General features: G+C 32.9%; 1 protein-coding gene across 1 annotated transcript; it reads right to left on the bottom strand.

Moving 5' to 3' along the window:
• Nucleotides 1-8,730: 8,730 nt before the first annotated feature.
• LOC115987270 (cyclin-U2-1) lies at nt 8,731-10,247 on the bottom strand. Its single transcript, XM_031110781.1, has 2 exons — nt 9,511-10,247; nt 8,731-9,179 (listed from the first exon to the last, which is right to left on the bottom strand). Exons 1-2 carry the CDS (start codon nt 10,122-10,124, stop codon nt 8,915-8,917), a joined length of 879 nt encoding a protein of 292 aa, XP_030966641.1. The 5' UTR covers nt 10,125-10,247; the 3' UTR covers nt 8,731-8,914.
• Between the last annotated feature and the right edge of the window lie 5,430 nt (nt 10,248-15,677).

Genomic DNA, 15,677 nt, shown 5'->3' with positions numbered 1-15,677 from the left:
CAAATGGCTACCAAAATGTAAATAATCATAATAATAATACAAATGCCATGTTAGTTGTACAAAAGATTAATTTATTATGTGGCTACCAAAATAATAATAATAATATCAACTTTTTGGACCCATTTATTTCATTTCTAATGCCTATTTTGTATGTATTTTTAGTCAAAAATTAAAGAGTTTGGCCTACTTTTCAAACCAAAATTTAAGGGGGGGAAAATATTTTTTGAGCTAAAAATTGAAAAGGCAACCTACAAAAATAATCAATTTAAGGTCCAATTCGTCAAAATGGATTGAAAAGATCAAAATAGACCAAAAAGCTTGAAGTGGACCAAATTGGACAGTGTTAGGTTCTAAATATTTAGGTTAAATGTTTAGATTCCAAATTTATGTATGTTGGCAAACCAAGAACAAAAACATGTCTAGATTAGGTGTTAGACATTGCTCAAGGTAGTTTAAGTCAAGATTCAAGAACTGATAAGCTGCAGAAAGAAGATGTAAGTTTCTATAAAGCTTGACTAATCAAAAGAAAAACTCGACTGATCGAAAGTCATATTCTATAGAATTTTAATGAGGCTCAAAGCCCTCAAAAACATTTAGTATTTGAGTTAAACACTACTTGGTATAAAAGGAAAACCCTAACTACATTTTAGATCTTCTTGGAAGTCTTATGAGTTACTTCTGTGAGATTTGTGAGGTTTCTGTAACCTTTTAACTCAACAAGCATCTATCGGAACGAGTTCTACAATTAAGAACTAGTGGAAACAAGTTGCTGCATAAAGATCAACTACTAATGGTGATCTAAAACTTTTGAGTGGGATTGCAAAGTCACAAGCATGGGTATTTGTGTTCAGCAAATTCAGATAAAAGAGTCCAAGGAGTTGAAGCTGCATGTGGTCGTGTGAGTAAGTAATACAAGAGGTAGCTTTAGATTTTAGTGAGAAAATGTATTGTAAAACTTCCATTCTATAATAGTGAATTTGTTTACCTTAAGAATAGCTAAGTTAAATCCCCCGAGGTTTTTTACCTTAAAATTGTTGGTTTCATCGGTTTTCTTGAATCATCATATTACTGTTTATTACTGTCTTCTTTACTTTTCCGTACTAAGTAATATGATTGCATGAGTTTAACTTAGATCTGAAAAGTCAATTGAAGTAAATACTTAATTAATTAATTAGATTAAACAATCTGAGTGTACAAAAGTCTAAACAAAACAAACAAAGAGAAATGTTATGTTGATGTGACTCAATTGAAGTGTAGCAATAATAAATTCTATACTTTAACTCTTAGATATTATATAGATAATTTAATTTTATTAATATATATATATATATATATATATAACTTTACAATGTCTTAGTCTTGTTGAGGCCCATTTCGGCAAAAAAGAAAAGGTCCAATGGCAACAAAAAACCTAACAATATAACAAGGAGTGAAGAAAGAAGAATTAGCAAAGCAAAAAAAAAAAAACCATTAAACCCGAATGACATGAATAATAGTCCACAGGCCTATAAAATAGTTAAAAAATGCCCCAAAGAAAACAAATGGGCCCAAGTGAGCCCAAAGAAGGAAGTAGTAAGCTTATGGGAATTATAAGAAATGGAAAGCAAGCAAAAATGGGTTGAAGGAGCCCAAAGAAAGGAATTAGTAAATGAGATTGGTGCAAAGGCCAACAAACCTCGAAAGTAAAGGATATGATAATTGGGCCAGGGAAACCCGAAAAATTTAGTAAAAGCCCATGGGAATTTAAGAATAGAATGGGCCAAGGATGCCTAAAAGAATGAAGCGGGCCGAGGATACCCAAAGGAATAAAATGGGCCGAGGAAGCCCAAGATGTTATAAGAATTAACCCAACAGAAATACTGGTCAACGTGAACTAAATAAAGGAAAAGTACATGGCAGGCTCAAAGGAGGCCTAGCAAGCACAAATCAAGTAATAGCATGACAAAAGCAATGGAGTGGCATGGTAAGAATACTAGTCAACCCACAAACCAGCAATAAAAGGAAACAGGAGTCGAATTGAAGAAGAAAGGGCCTGTGCCCAAGCAAGACCCAGCATAGAGAGGAAACGAGATACAAAGAATGGAGACCCAGACTCACCCACGCCACAAAGGGTTTAAGCAGTAAAAATGCGCAGTGAGACCAGACAAATCCACAGGCAATGGAAAATGCATGAACGACAGACAAACCATGGACTCACATGGGAGTGGAGCACGCACAAGGCTCAAGCACCACCCACTTGTACCCAGCCAATATAGGCACGGTGGGACATGGGCCAGAGGTAAGAGAGGGTATGGTCTGGTGGTGGGAAGAAGGGGGAAATCTATTCTGGAATTCCCGCTCAAGCTCTTTTTATTATCCTGTTATATTATGTGTCTCCTACCGTAATGTTTTTGTGACAGCATCCCTTGCCGTGGGCACGTGACCAGGATTTCTACAAAGTGGTCCTTGCTTGTGCACAAGCTGACTTGAAGTGAGTTTCAATTGAGCTAATCCCGACTCTCCTACTCCAGAACTATTGGGCCACAGTACGGCAGAAAACAGCCCAGTCCAAAATAAAAATAAAAAAGGCCCACCACAGGTCTTAAATACAATTTAATAATTACAGCTTTTTTATCCTAGTTACATTCTAAAAAATTGTAACTTACATTGATAAAACTAAGAATTGATTAATTAAGATGGGAGACTAAGTTACGAAATAGAAATGTGATATTATCGATTTAAGTTTGTTTTAAACTAAATAATTTCATATTTTTCCTTTTATGTATGAGAAGAATAGAAAATAAATAAGATCTTCATATGGTCTAAAGATGTTTTTAATATATTTACTCTATTTGTTCTTGAAACCCTGGCGATCACTTGTCTATGACCAAAAGAAAAAGGTTTAATATAATCGTGCCCTTTTATCGTCACAAAACAAGATATCCGTATGTGGATTTTAAAAATTCCAATTAAATTATCAGAGGTTGAGGAGGCTCAAGGACTGAGGCACCTTTTGCCATCATTTGGGTAAAAAAGCAAAACAAATAAAATAAAATAATGAAGAGAGAGAGAGAGTTGTGAAACCAACTTTTTTATTAGTTACTTCAAAGGAATCAAAACCTTCAAATTGATAAATGGATTACATTAAGGGAGTTCAGACTTCTACATTAGATTAGTTAACAATTAACTCAAAAAATCATGATTATTCTTTATTCATTGTCAACATGTGAAGCCAGACTTCCAAATAGATAAAGATATATACTTAACCATTATTTATCCAATACTAATTCAAACAATTAGGCACATAAAATTTCTTCCCTCTAGAAAATACCCTTGTCCTCAAGGGTCTTTCTTATTTTTCTATTCTTCTTCCTCCTTTTCCACGAAGTACTCCTCTTTGATTTCTTAAATGTCAGCCCATTGAATTTGATCAGCCTTGATTTCTTGCATTCTTCAAGGTTTTTATGTTTGAAAGACATGAATTTAGCTTTCGCAATTGAACAGCGTAGAGATAGAGAGACTAGAACTTTTTTTCTTGTTTTGGAACCTTACTTGTCCACCCTTTGAGACATGTTTACAGCTTTTTAGTTGCATCGATTTGCAATCCATGGCAATTTTTTGTGAGCTTTCATTGCCCTTGAGAGACAAATGATCATGCTTTGCTACTTTTGGAATGAAAACACAACTTGAACTGGTTGGATCTCCCCGTCTCAACTCGATTATGGGAGATTTTTGCATGATAGCTATTTTGATTTCTCAGCGATTTGATCTAGATGGGCAAGCATTGCAGTGCGCATCTGTTGTATTTGTTTGAACATTTGCTACTAGCTATCACAAATTTACAAAAGCTAACTTACTGATCATAGCTTACAATCTTTCCATACAATGGTCCTCTACAGCCAAATCGAATATCAATTCTTGGGACAAAATTGACCTCTGCCCTTTTCGGGCAAAATAAATAGCACTCTACCCCCTTTTTCAAATTAATTAGAGAAATGCCTCTTTTTTGAAACTCGACTTTTTCAAAATCAAGTTTAAAAAAAAAAAAAAAAAATTCTAGAGCCCTATAGTGGCGTTTTAAGAAGTCTATAGTGACATTTTAATGACCTATAGTGGCATTTTGTAACTCGATTTTCATGAAGCCGATTACATGCAATTTTTTTACCTATAACTCGATTTTGTGGAGCTTGAGTTAAAAAACGTCACTATAGGTCATTAAAAATGTCACTATAGGACTTAACTCAATTTTGAGAAAATCGATTTTCAAAAGAGAGACATTTCCCTAATTAGTTTGGGAAATGGAGTAGAATGCTATTTATTTTGCCCGAAAATGGCAGAAGCCAATTTTGTCCCCAATTCTTGTGAACCAAATTTTTTGTGTTGGTTGGCTCAAGGGAACCAAGACCTCCTAATTTGGTAGTGAACTACTTCGAGGGAATTCAGACCTCGACATTAGACTTACTAACAATTTGTAACTAAGATATTCATGACTACTCTTTTTTTCATTGTCAACATGAGAATTTATACAAGATAGACTTCCAAATAGATAAAAATAGTTACTTTCCTCTTGACTATATAAATAAATCTAATACTAATTCAAAATAATTAATTTTAATAAATAAATAAATAAAAAAAAAAAAATATATATATATATATATATATATGATATATCTATCATTATTTATCTCATACTTATTTAAATAATTAGAAGAGAGAGAGATCATAGGGTCGAGGAAATTGCCCCCTTCCCTCCTCCAATGGGATGTGTCAGTCTGGCTTTTGAACCTTGTGTTACTACCATCCAACCAGATAAAATTTTTTAATGGTTTTAAAAGTACTGTTGATAATTTCATTTCATTTTATTATGATTTGCACTCATATGTTATTTGATATTTTTAATCGATTCAGAACATTCTCAAGACAACTTTCAGCCAATTATAAGATAAGCTTTCCGTATATATAATTTATTAAAGTACCTTACGGAATCTAATAATTGAACATAAATCAGCATGGGTATCATTTTTTCAATCTTCTAGTTTTTTTAGTCATACAGAGACTGATTTAATAAAATTATTCATTCAAAATATTAAAAAAATACATGAATAAAGCTTGAGGTTAGGTCAATGCTTTGGACATGGCAGCAGAAACTGGTTTGAAAAAGATTACATGGTCGCTTAACCAATTAAAATTATTATAAGAAACATAATCTCATTGATGTGTTCCTTAACCTTCTTATATTCTCGACAATAAAGTAGCCTTATCATTTTAAATAACCTTCGTACATTATATATAGATTGGAGTGGCTTCATCATGTTTAAAGTTTGAGATATATTATTAGGTCAAATTGGCCATTTACCACTTTTCGCGGAAATTATTAACAACATACCACTATTTACAAAATAAGTAGTAATATATCACTTTTTTTAAACTCGAATTCATGAAACTCGAGTTTGCTGTGTAAATCAAGTTTTAAACACTCAAATTTCATAAAAAAACTTGTGCTGACATGGATTTTTTTATTGAAAAAATGCCACATGCAACTCGAGCTTGGTAAACTCGAGTATTGATAAGCTCGAGTATTGTGTTGCATGGAACTCGAGTTTACAAAGCTCGAGTTCCATATGGCATTTTTTCAATAAAAAAATCCACGTTAGCACAAGTTTATTTATGAAACTCAAGTGTTTAAAACTCGATTTACACAACAAACTCGAGTTTCAAAAAAGTGATATATTGCTACTTATTTTGCAAACAGTGGTATGTTGCTTATAATTTCCGCGAAAAGTGGTAAATGGCCGATTTGGCCTATATTATTAAGTACATTGCTTTTGTGTTTTATTATTTTATAGTAGTATACAACAAAATTTTGTCAAGATCTTTGTAGCGCAACCAATATCCAAGGTTTATATCCTCTATCCCTATTGTAATTATCAAATAAAAACAACAACAACAAAAAGAAAATATTGGGAAATAGAAAAGGCACCGGTACCATGCAAATTCAAGTGAAAAAAAAAATTATAAATAATAGTTAATTAAACAATTGAACAGTAAATCTCTGGTACCAAAAAGAAGCTATAAACTATAGATTCATCATGAACAAGAAAGAGGAAACTTCCTATATGACTGAGGCTTTTACGTGACCACTGCAATCAAAGTAGCAGATCGGCTAAATTTATGGTGTTAATCAAGGTTGTGCAAACATGAATAAAATTAATAAGAGTAAATATACAGTTTAGTAGCATTCATAAATTTGGGGATTGGGATATAGTGCAAGTTCTTGTATTCGATCAAAAATAGTTTATAGAGACTAGAGTAATTATTTGATATTCTATAATCACTTTTAGATGTTGACAAGTCATGATTGTACTCTGGATTTGTAATTGCTCCTGTTGTCTCCACAATATAACAAATTCAATTCAAAGGAGCCTTATTATGTGAACTCAAAGTAGCGAAATTGTAGGAAGTTGTATTGAAAAAGAGCTCCAACTTGTGTGTTTGTGTGTGATCGAGGCACTGAGAGAGAGAGAACTCGAGGTATTGTGTTCAAGAATATAGGTGGGTTAGTGTAGTTGGGGAACAATGTTGGTTGTGTTATGAATAAAGAAAATTATTAGAATTTGAAAGTGTGCCTCGACTATTCGAGAAAAAGCTAGTAAAGAATGATGACACCAAACTATGATAACACCAAAATTATGATGGCAATGGCGCCTACTCAAAACTTATTTGTTAGGTTTGCTAATCTTTCTTGTGATCCCCCATTTTTTTTGGTTTAAATATTTGCCCATCACTTCACCCATCTTTATTTTTAAATGTAAGAATTATGACTTGTTGGGGCTTCTCGTAGTTGTAAAAAATATAATATTAGGGACATGGACAATTACAAGAATTGCTTACATATGGCACGGCCTTTATAGTTTGCACAAGAAAGACTGTTTAGACGGCCATTGTTATATCTTGCAAAATTCGTTGAAATCAATGGCCGCAAGCACTAAAAACAAAAGTTAACATTACTTGGCACGAAAAGAGGTAATTACTAAGAGTTATTATATTAGGCTTGGGGAAGAATAGCTATGACTTCGTCTTTTTTAGTATTTTACTTTGGCGAATGAACCCACATTTTGTACCATACGTATATAGTAACTTTGAGAAAAGGACAAAGTAGGAATGTGTTGGCACACGTTGTAGTTCAATGGTAGGTGTTGCTGTCAATTCCCTTTAAACGCAAACAATAGTGGTATGGAGCCGGAGATTTAATGCTTTAGGACTTTGAAATGATCAATGAATGACATGTTGAAACACTAAAAATTTGTTTAAAGAATTAAGTAGTGTCAACCAATTGATTATTTCTACTTTGTAATTATAAAATATGAAAGAAATCAAGTAAGATCTTATATGCGGTTTTTCTACGTTATAATTTATATAGTCATAATCCATTATGGTGTTTGCTAAATCAGCAAGGCACACAAAATTCATGGCCTAAGAACCTTATTAAAGAGAACCTAAAGGCATGTTCGATCATAGAGAGGGGGAGTTTGTTCATCTTTTTCGCATTTGTTACACCTTGCACTAGTTACACTCATATGCTTTGTTACTTCAATGCATTGGTTACATAAATGGGGTTACATCCTTTTGTAACTCAGTCCCATGTTACATGGGAGTAAATCCCATTAAAGATACCCAAGCCTTGCCCACTAATAAACTAATCAATTGGCTAAGCTTCACCAAATTCTAACAAAACACAAGAAGATACACCTAACTACTTGTTCTGTCACTACTTCAACTCTGTTTCTTACCTCTTTCCTAATTCCTATCCATCAGTTTAGTTTGTCTTCTGTTGGTAATACACCAAGATCTAGATCCTATGCAAAATTGTAACTTTTAATTATCATATTAATTTTGTAAACATTCGTACAAGAGTAATGATTAAAGAAGGCCAATTCTTTCAAATCTATATGCATTATATGCTGTACAAGTGGTCCTTCAACAACCAGGAATTATCTGGTTAAAAATGCAGTGATCTGTCTAAAGAGCCTTTTTATCAATCTGGCAATAAAGTAATTAAATTATGCTAGTTGGCGAAGTTAAGGTTTTCCTTAATGGTGTAGGTGATCATCAACTGGGGATGTCATTATGTCTACTATAGGCCAGCTCCTTGTGTAAGTAATAGATTACCTTTTTATCTAAACTAAGAGAGTAGAGGTAAAGAAACAGAAAAGGAAAATCATTCACTCTTTATGTAGTTTTATAAGTTTAATGGGTCCTCCATGAACTAAAAAACCCATATTACATAAGGCTCTATTTGCTCAGCTAAAAATCATATTGTCATAGGTAACTTTTACCACTTTTTTCTTGAGAGAAAGCTGATTTTATGAGAGTATCAGGCAACTTAAGACTGGTTTTGGAATTTTATTGCTTTTTGTTTTATTGAATTCCTCACATTTTGTAGAAAATATTGATGGCATGACAAAATCATATGTGTATTAGTAATAGATTTTAAGAACTCAATGATCAAGTCAACTTAAAAACTCTAGGAAGTCCTAGTCCTCAGCACTTCTATTTTGCCATAATGAGTTTGGCCTGAAAATAATATTCAAAACTCAAATAGAAAACCAGACAAAATGTAAATCCCAGTCCCTAAGGACAAGGGTCTCCAAAGTCCAAACCTCACATGCAAGATAAATACTAGATTTAGTCATGACTTAGACATTGGAAATTTAAAATTTACGTTTTAAGGAAATTAATATAGACAGGAAGTATGACAAAGTCACTGTATTAGTAAAATAAGTTACACTGTTTCCACATTTCGTAAATCCTTGACAATTCCCAAAACCACTAAATTTTTTACATCATTGTACAAGAGAGTTATCCCCCAACAACAAGGTGGGTAAGAATTAAAATTTTACCAAAAAGGGTAGAACTCCCACTTCAACTCTACATTCTACAACATAACTCGAGCAATCTTAGTATACCCACTTTCTTCATTTTGCCTTGCTTTGATTTCTTCAGCACATCTTAAAGTCCTCTCTATATGGTAACCTCCTCCAATGCTGACTTCTCTTTCTAAGTGACTACAATAACTCTCAAAAACACTTACATTTACATGTAATTTGAATTTCATCAAGAATAGAAATTCAAGCTCCATTGTGTTCAATTCTTCTGTGGTTAATCCACCAACTCTTGCAAAGTATGAATTTCTGTAATTCCTGTTGAAAAGGAAGAGTGCAGATTAGAAAAAATCCCACATATTGAAAATTAAAATTTCCCACTTTAACAAGACCTCAAGTTAGATAATTGTAATATAAAGTTTGTAACTTTGGCAAGTGTCTATTTAATTTGTAAATAATCGTTTTGGTCATGAACTGGAAATTGAATTTCAGGATTAAAAATGGCAAAGTATCACATGTTCTTAACTGAAAAAGGGTATAAATCAAAACAAAAGGATAAAAATAATGCTTTTAATTAAATTGGCAAAAAGTTTTTGGCAACCTCAACATTTTAGTACCAAAAAAGAAAAAGATGAGAGAGAAAACTCACATGTCCTCCACATACTTAGATGCCACCATGATCGTTGTAACGAGAAGCCTATGCACATTTGTAGCATTGATCCGAAATCCAGGATTAGTCTGGCAAAACCGATCAATATAGACATATGCAACAACATAAACCGATGGCCCAGCACGAGTGTACCGGAAAATCCTCTCTAGATAGGACTCAATTGTCATGTCCGGTGTCTCATGGCAATCGAAAACTCGGGTTCTAACGTCTTTAGACAAAGCCCATCTACAATTTTTGACAATCCTTTCATTCCTAGCCATACTTCTCTCAATAAGAGAAGCAAGAACATTGATCACCAATGGTGTGTTTGAGTCATCTTGGTATGAGTAGGAATATACATCGGATCGAAGCTTTCTTGGAGATATTGTAAGTTGAGATGAAGCCATATGGATCAAACTATAATGTGAGAGAGAGAGAGAGAGAGAGATGAGATTGTGAGACTTAGTGGGATTTGAGAGAGGCTTATATATATTCAAGTGGGAAAGGAGTCGGTGATATAGAGAGTGTAGAGAGACTGTAGTCTTTTTTTTTTTGAGAGACTGTAGTCTTGATTGTGAATAAACAAAGAGAGAAATGACATTGGTTTGGGCCATTTGGAAGGTGGGTGGAAGCCAAGATAGTATCAAACTATAAGATACGTGTGCTACCTTTTTGTAAAGGCAAAGTACAATCAACCAGCTCAGCCATATTCATTGTATAATACAGAAAACACCCTCTCTCACCTCTTGAAAGTTAGTCTCGCCGACAGTGTGTTGAAGGACAGGAAAGGGCACAAAAAATGGAGAGAGAATTCATATCGCAATTGTTCTATGGAATATGGATACACACAATTTACATGTTTGTTAATATATGATTGAATTACATTATTTACGCATAGTTCATCATCAGAAACTGGGTAAAAAATAATCCAATTGCTACTTACTGGGTGTTGTAAATTTTTTTTCTTTCCTCTTTTTTGGGTTGGTATTGATAGATAGTAGCTTGTTGGTCATTTGCTAGGCTCACAAAACTAGACGGCATTGAAAGATTGACTTTTCCATCGAGATTTGTGCCACTCCAGGGTGAGACCAGTAATATCAGTTCTAGTTATTACACGTGCAGAGGCTTGACTGATCAAAATCATCAAATCCTGGTTTTCAACTTGCTCCACGTGCAATCTATTAATACTGCTGACCCAGTACATGACAAAGAGTTAAGCTTTGTTTCGGTGGGTTTTAGGTTTTATTTCAGTGATTATTTATGGTAATTAAATTGGTGATTGTTTAATGTGTGTGGGATGGAGTGATTAATTGCACCCACTCAAAAGAATTGTCAAGTCCTTCATAAATCTCTTCTTGAATGAAAAATGTTTTCTCATTTTCATACATTTGTTTGTAGGTAAAAAATAATTAAACTTGTAAAATATTTTATGTTGACCATAAAATTTTTTATAAAAAGATGTAAAATGTTTTATTTTTGAAAATGGTAAAATATTTTCCAAAAGTACATAGTGGGTTCTCCTCTTCCATCTGGTCACTAGGGTAGTGGTCCGGTGGCTAGAGACACCGCTCTAGCGATCGGTTCGATGGTTCAATGGCCAAAGACTCCAAACTAGCAACTGGGGATGGAGGTTCGATAGCCAAAGACTCCACTTCAGCAACCAGTGTTGTCTATCCAGTGACTATGCTCCACAACTAGTGCCAGCATTCCGGTGTTCAAAGTGTCCACTCTAACAACTGCCAAGAGACACCTCACCGACGATCAGTGTCAGTCTTTCAATGGCCGGAGATGCTACACCGAAGACCAATGTCAATGGTCGAGAGTCAAAGATGTCACATCGGAACTGATGCCGAAGGTCCAATAACTGAAGACGCCATTTTGTTAACCGATGTTGGCAATTCGGTCACCAAATATACCACTCCAACGTTGTTCATCAGTAGTCCAATTGCCAAAGCCACCTCTCTAACTACCTATTCAAGTGGTTCAGTCACTAGACCTCCAGCACTAGTGGCTTCAGTGTTGAGTCATAGGTTTTGGTGGTTTACTTGAAAAAATTTACTTATCATACCAAATACTTGAAAATATTTTACATGTAATATAATTTACATTTGAAAATATGTTATTTCAAAACAAACAGAGCATTAAAGTATAATCTCTACATGCTTTCTCGCTTTTGGCAATTTCAACCAACTCTACTTTACTCTCCTATACTCTCCCTCCCTCCCCCTCAATCCAAACAGACTACATTTTTTTTTTCGCTAGTTTGTCTCCTTTACATGATCTGCCATGCATGAGTTTATTCTTATGATCTGCCATGAATTTATTCTTATTCTGAACAAATTTTGGCATGTTCATTAGGCATTGGACCCATGCATCTACTTGTGGCTATGGCTTGAGTCAAACTTTTGTTTTACATTCAATCAAATAAACTGGCGAAACAATTGGGTTCAGTTTGCAACGTTGTATTTGGAACTAAAATTCTATGATGTGCTAATTCTGAGAATTCTAAAAATTATATTTAGTCACTTTTAATCCATTGGGTGCAAACACTCGGACTTGAAATTATCATCTATATCACCACATAAATTATTGCTTTAAATCTCGTATCAAAACCAATAAGTTTCAATTACTTCAATTGATAATTAATAAAATCTTTTGTGGTGGAATAAGTAGCTTGAATTCAAATTTTATCCATAAAATTATATGGTATCTTAGCCTAATGATAAACAATTATCATTCTAAAATGAACACCATAGATTCAAATCTTAGCATATTATAACAAAGAATAAAGTTTTTAACCCTATGCTAGAAACCTTTTTCTTTTCAATAGTTACAATATGTTGATAATTTCAGCAACTCAAACTCTTTCCCCTCTAAACCTTTAAGCACTTTATATAGCAAGATTTGTCAATTAAGGTAAAAAGGCCCTCAACTCCTAACACCTATGCTAGAAACCTAGAAATACCCAAAAAAAATAAAAAGTATTCATTTTTTTGCTGGAAGAAAATTTTGAGTTACAAAAATTAAATACAGTAATCAATTATTTAAAAGCAATTGGTCCATATAAATAAATAAATATATATATCAACTCAACCTGTGGGCAGCTTCAAGTATCAATCAGGCTATTCAATAATTGAGTTTTTGTTTTCTTGCTTTCAATATCACGTACGGTATTGGGAACCGACACTCTTAAAAAGAAATCTGCACCCTGTTGAAGGAAACGTATGAGTAGTGTGGGGGTCAAAATACCAATGTGATAAATGAGTGTTACAATTAATTAGTCGTTTATTCATGTGATGCACGGAAAAATCTTATGAAAGTATAGTTTATACATTAAAGTTTTTAAATTTTACATGAACTGTCATAGTTTTAAAAATATTTGAAAAATAAAATAAAAGTAAAAACTCAAGCCAATTCAAGATGAACCACCGCAATAACAAAGGCAATCCTCCCATTCGTTTTCAGCAAGTGATATCAAGTAAAAATCACATTTGCACAAAACCTAAACAGACATCAACAATTTTACCAAGTTTTTTGCTAACTTCATAATAATTATGGAACACCTTGCAAGCTTTAATCCCCACTGGTACATCATTGATGTTGAAGTTTATACATGTTTTGCATGTGGTATTAAGTTTTAGGGTTTTATAAATGTGGCAGCTAAATAATACCTGGAAAGACTTTTATCACATAATAATGATGCAGCAATCAATATATAAATATACTATGTGTAACAACATTTAAAAGGAACAAATAAAAAATAAGTGTACTCATTGTTTTGAATTATCCATTCATCTTAATCAGAATGTAACAAACTAAATTTGATAAAATAGTTTTCAAATGAATAAAAACTTCATAAAGCTTGAGTATAGTTTCCTCTTATTTGCAAAAGTTTCCACATGATTCATCCAAAAAAGTCTACAACTCTTCCCAGACCTTACCAAACCTAAAAGAAAAGATTGAAAGAAAACTCTAAATCAAATAATCATTCATAGGAACAACTGCAAACAACCATGAAAATTTTTTGACTTGAGTTTTTATTCATTGAATTTGAACATTTACATGTTTCCTACCAAAAAGTTTTGGATTCTAACTCCAATTAAAAATGCCATGTTGCTTAATGTAAAGTTGTAAATTGTTAGCTTCTCATCTTTTTTAGGAATCCATCACCTCTTCTCAAAGGCATCATCCTAGCACACTAAGCCTTCACCATCCTTGTTAAACTTTAGCCCAAGCAACTATATAAATATGCTTGAATCCCAAACATACTAAATAAAAATCCAAAACTTATCATATGTATTATATCCCTACACTTTCTTAATAACCAAACCAAAATTATTTTTAAAAAAAATACAAACTTGCACACAATGATACAAAAAGAAAGAGAGTGTTTTTAAGATAATACCCAATTGTGATAATCAAAGTCCACGGGCAGCCCATGTAAAAAATACTTGTAGTCAACAACAGTACAATGCAATTTGCTAGATAAATTAAGATCATTCACCAAAAAAAAAAAAAAATACAAAAACAAAAACAAAAAGTGCGAAATGGGAAGGGACATAGATAATAAACTTGAACATCTAAGTAAATCCTATAAAAATTTCAAAGTAATCTAACTTTCAAATTAAAATTTACTAGAGCACACATCAAGGAATTTAGGGTTTCAAATAATATTGAGTCAAGATAAAAATGCACAAAATAATCCATTAGATTTGTGTAGACAAATCATCAAATTTAAATGGGATTAGTTCTAAAACTATTAACATCAAATGGAGGAGAAAAGAGAACTTCATGGGAATGAAGATAAACTCACTCTTCTATGTTTCGCTCATCGCAAGTAATTTTGAAAACGATGTACACATCTTTAACTTTCATTGCACCTTTGCAGTTAGACATAAAAAGATAGAAGAAAAATGTTTAAATCAAACTCAAACACTTCAACAAAATAAAATAAATATATAGAATAGATTAAAAACCATCTTTTCTATAGGAAGTAAGGTTAATTTAAAAACACAAACTGGTCAAGTTTTAGGTTACCAATATTGATGCAGCAAAAATTAGTAGAGATCGTCACTAATATCAATGGCAACAACAGCTCCTTAAATCTCAACCATTCCAAATAAAAGATTTTTTCTCACTTTGAGTAAACATGAAAAATCCATACCAAAGTTAACAGAATGCTTAATTGGACACTTGAGAACTCTAAAAGAAAACTGAAAGAAGCACACTTAGCAATTTTTTTTTTTTTTTTTAATTTCTCCTCCCAAATGAAATCTCAGGGTAGCTTTGATTATACCAAAACGTGCATAAATATTAATTATAGCTATGGCATGCAAAGCAGTGAAGTTGTCTAATTTTGAACAGTTCCATAGTGGTGCACACTACACAGTACACTCACTTGGCCTTCCTGCTTGGCTTGAATTATAGTCTTTTATGTTCTAATATTACAAGACAAGTTTAGAAACATATTGGGCTTTTCGTTTTCTGTCTTTCAAAGAAGTTAACTGATAGTGAAAAATGCTAAGAGCTTTGTAACTTAGAGAGAATATCTGATCTCATAAAAGCGAAAAACAAAGGTTCGAATCTCCCTCCCTCACTAAGTCTAACAATTGTATTATTTTTTTAAAAAAAATTGACATTGAAGAATGAAGATGATGGTAATGTTTGAAAAACTCCCAAACAAATTCTTGAATGGATCCTTAAATGAATACATAAATGTGTCTTTGCATCATCTACAAAATAAGTTTTTCAATACCATTTATCATAGTCTAAGAAAAATGTTAGTCACATCTCAAATTACAACTAAGGATTTTCATGAATCATCTATACAACCAAATTCTACCTAATAAACACTCAGCACACATTTGGAGAACTAATTCAATCAAAATATAAAATCTATATCATCTGGGTCTCGCGGTAAAGTAGGTTCATCAATTTTACTAAGATCTAGTATTGTGTTTGACAGCCGCCTTAACAGCTAATCAATAAATAAAGTAATTAACAAAAGAACAAAAAAAGTTATGATTTTATATGAATGGCAAAAAGACAATGTCTTATACTTTCAATGACCATAAATATAATCCAAGCTTTCAGGGTACTATGATTTCACTTTAAGCAGTAATGCTTTCATTCTGCAATTCTCAGCTTCTTCCTTGAGCAATCCACAA

The sequence above is a fragment of the Quercus lobata genome, chromosome 4, assembly GCF_001633185.2.
Source record: "Quercus lobata isolate SW786 chromosome 4, ValleyOak3.0 Primary Assembly, whole genome shotgun sequence".
Lineage (NCBI taxonomy): Eukaryota > Viridiplantae > Streptophyta > Magnoliopsida > Fagales > Fagaceae > Quercus > Quercus lobata.
Note: the sequence above shows the minus strand (reverse complement) of the source record. Positions and strands in the feature narration are given on the sequence as shown.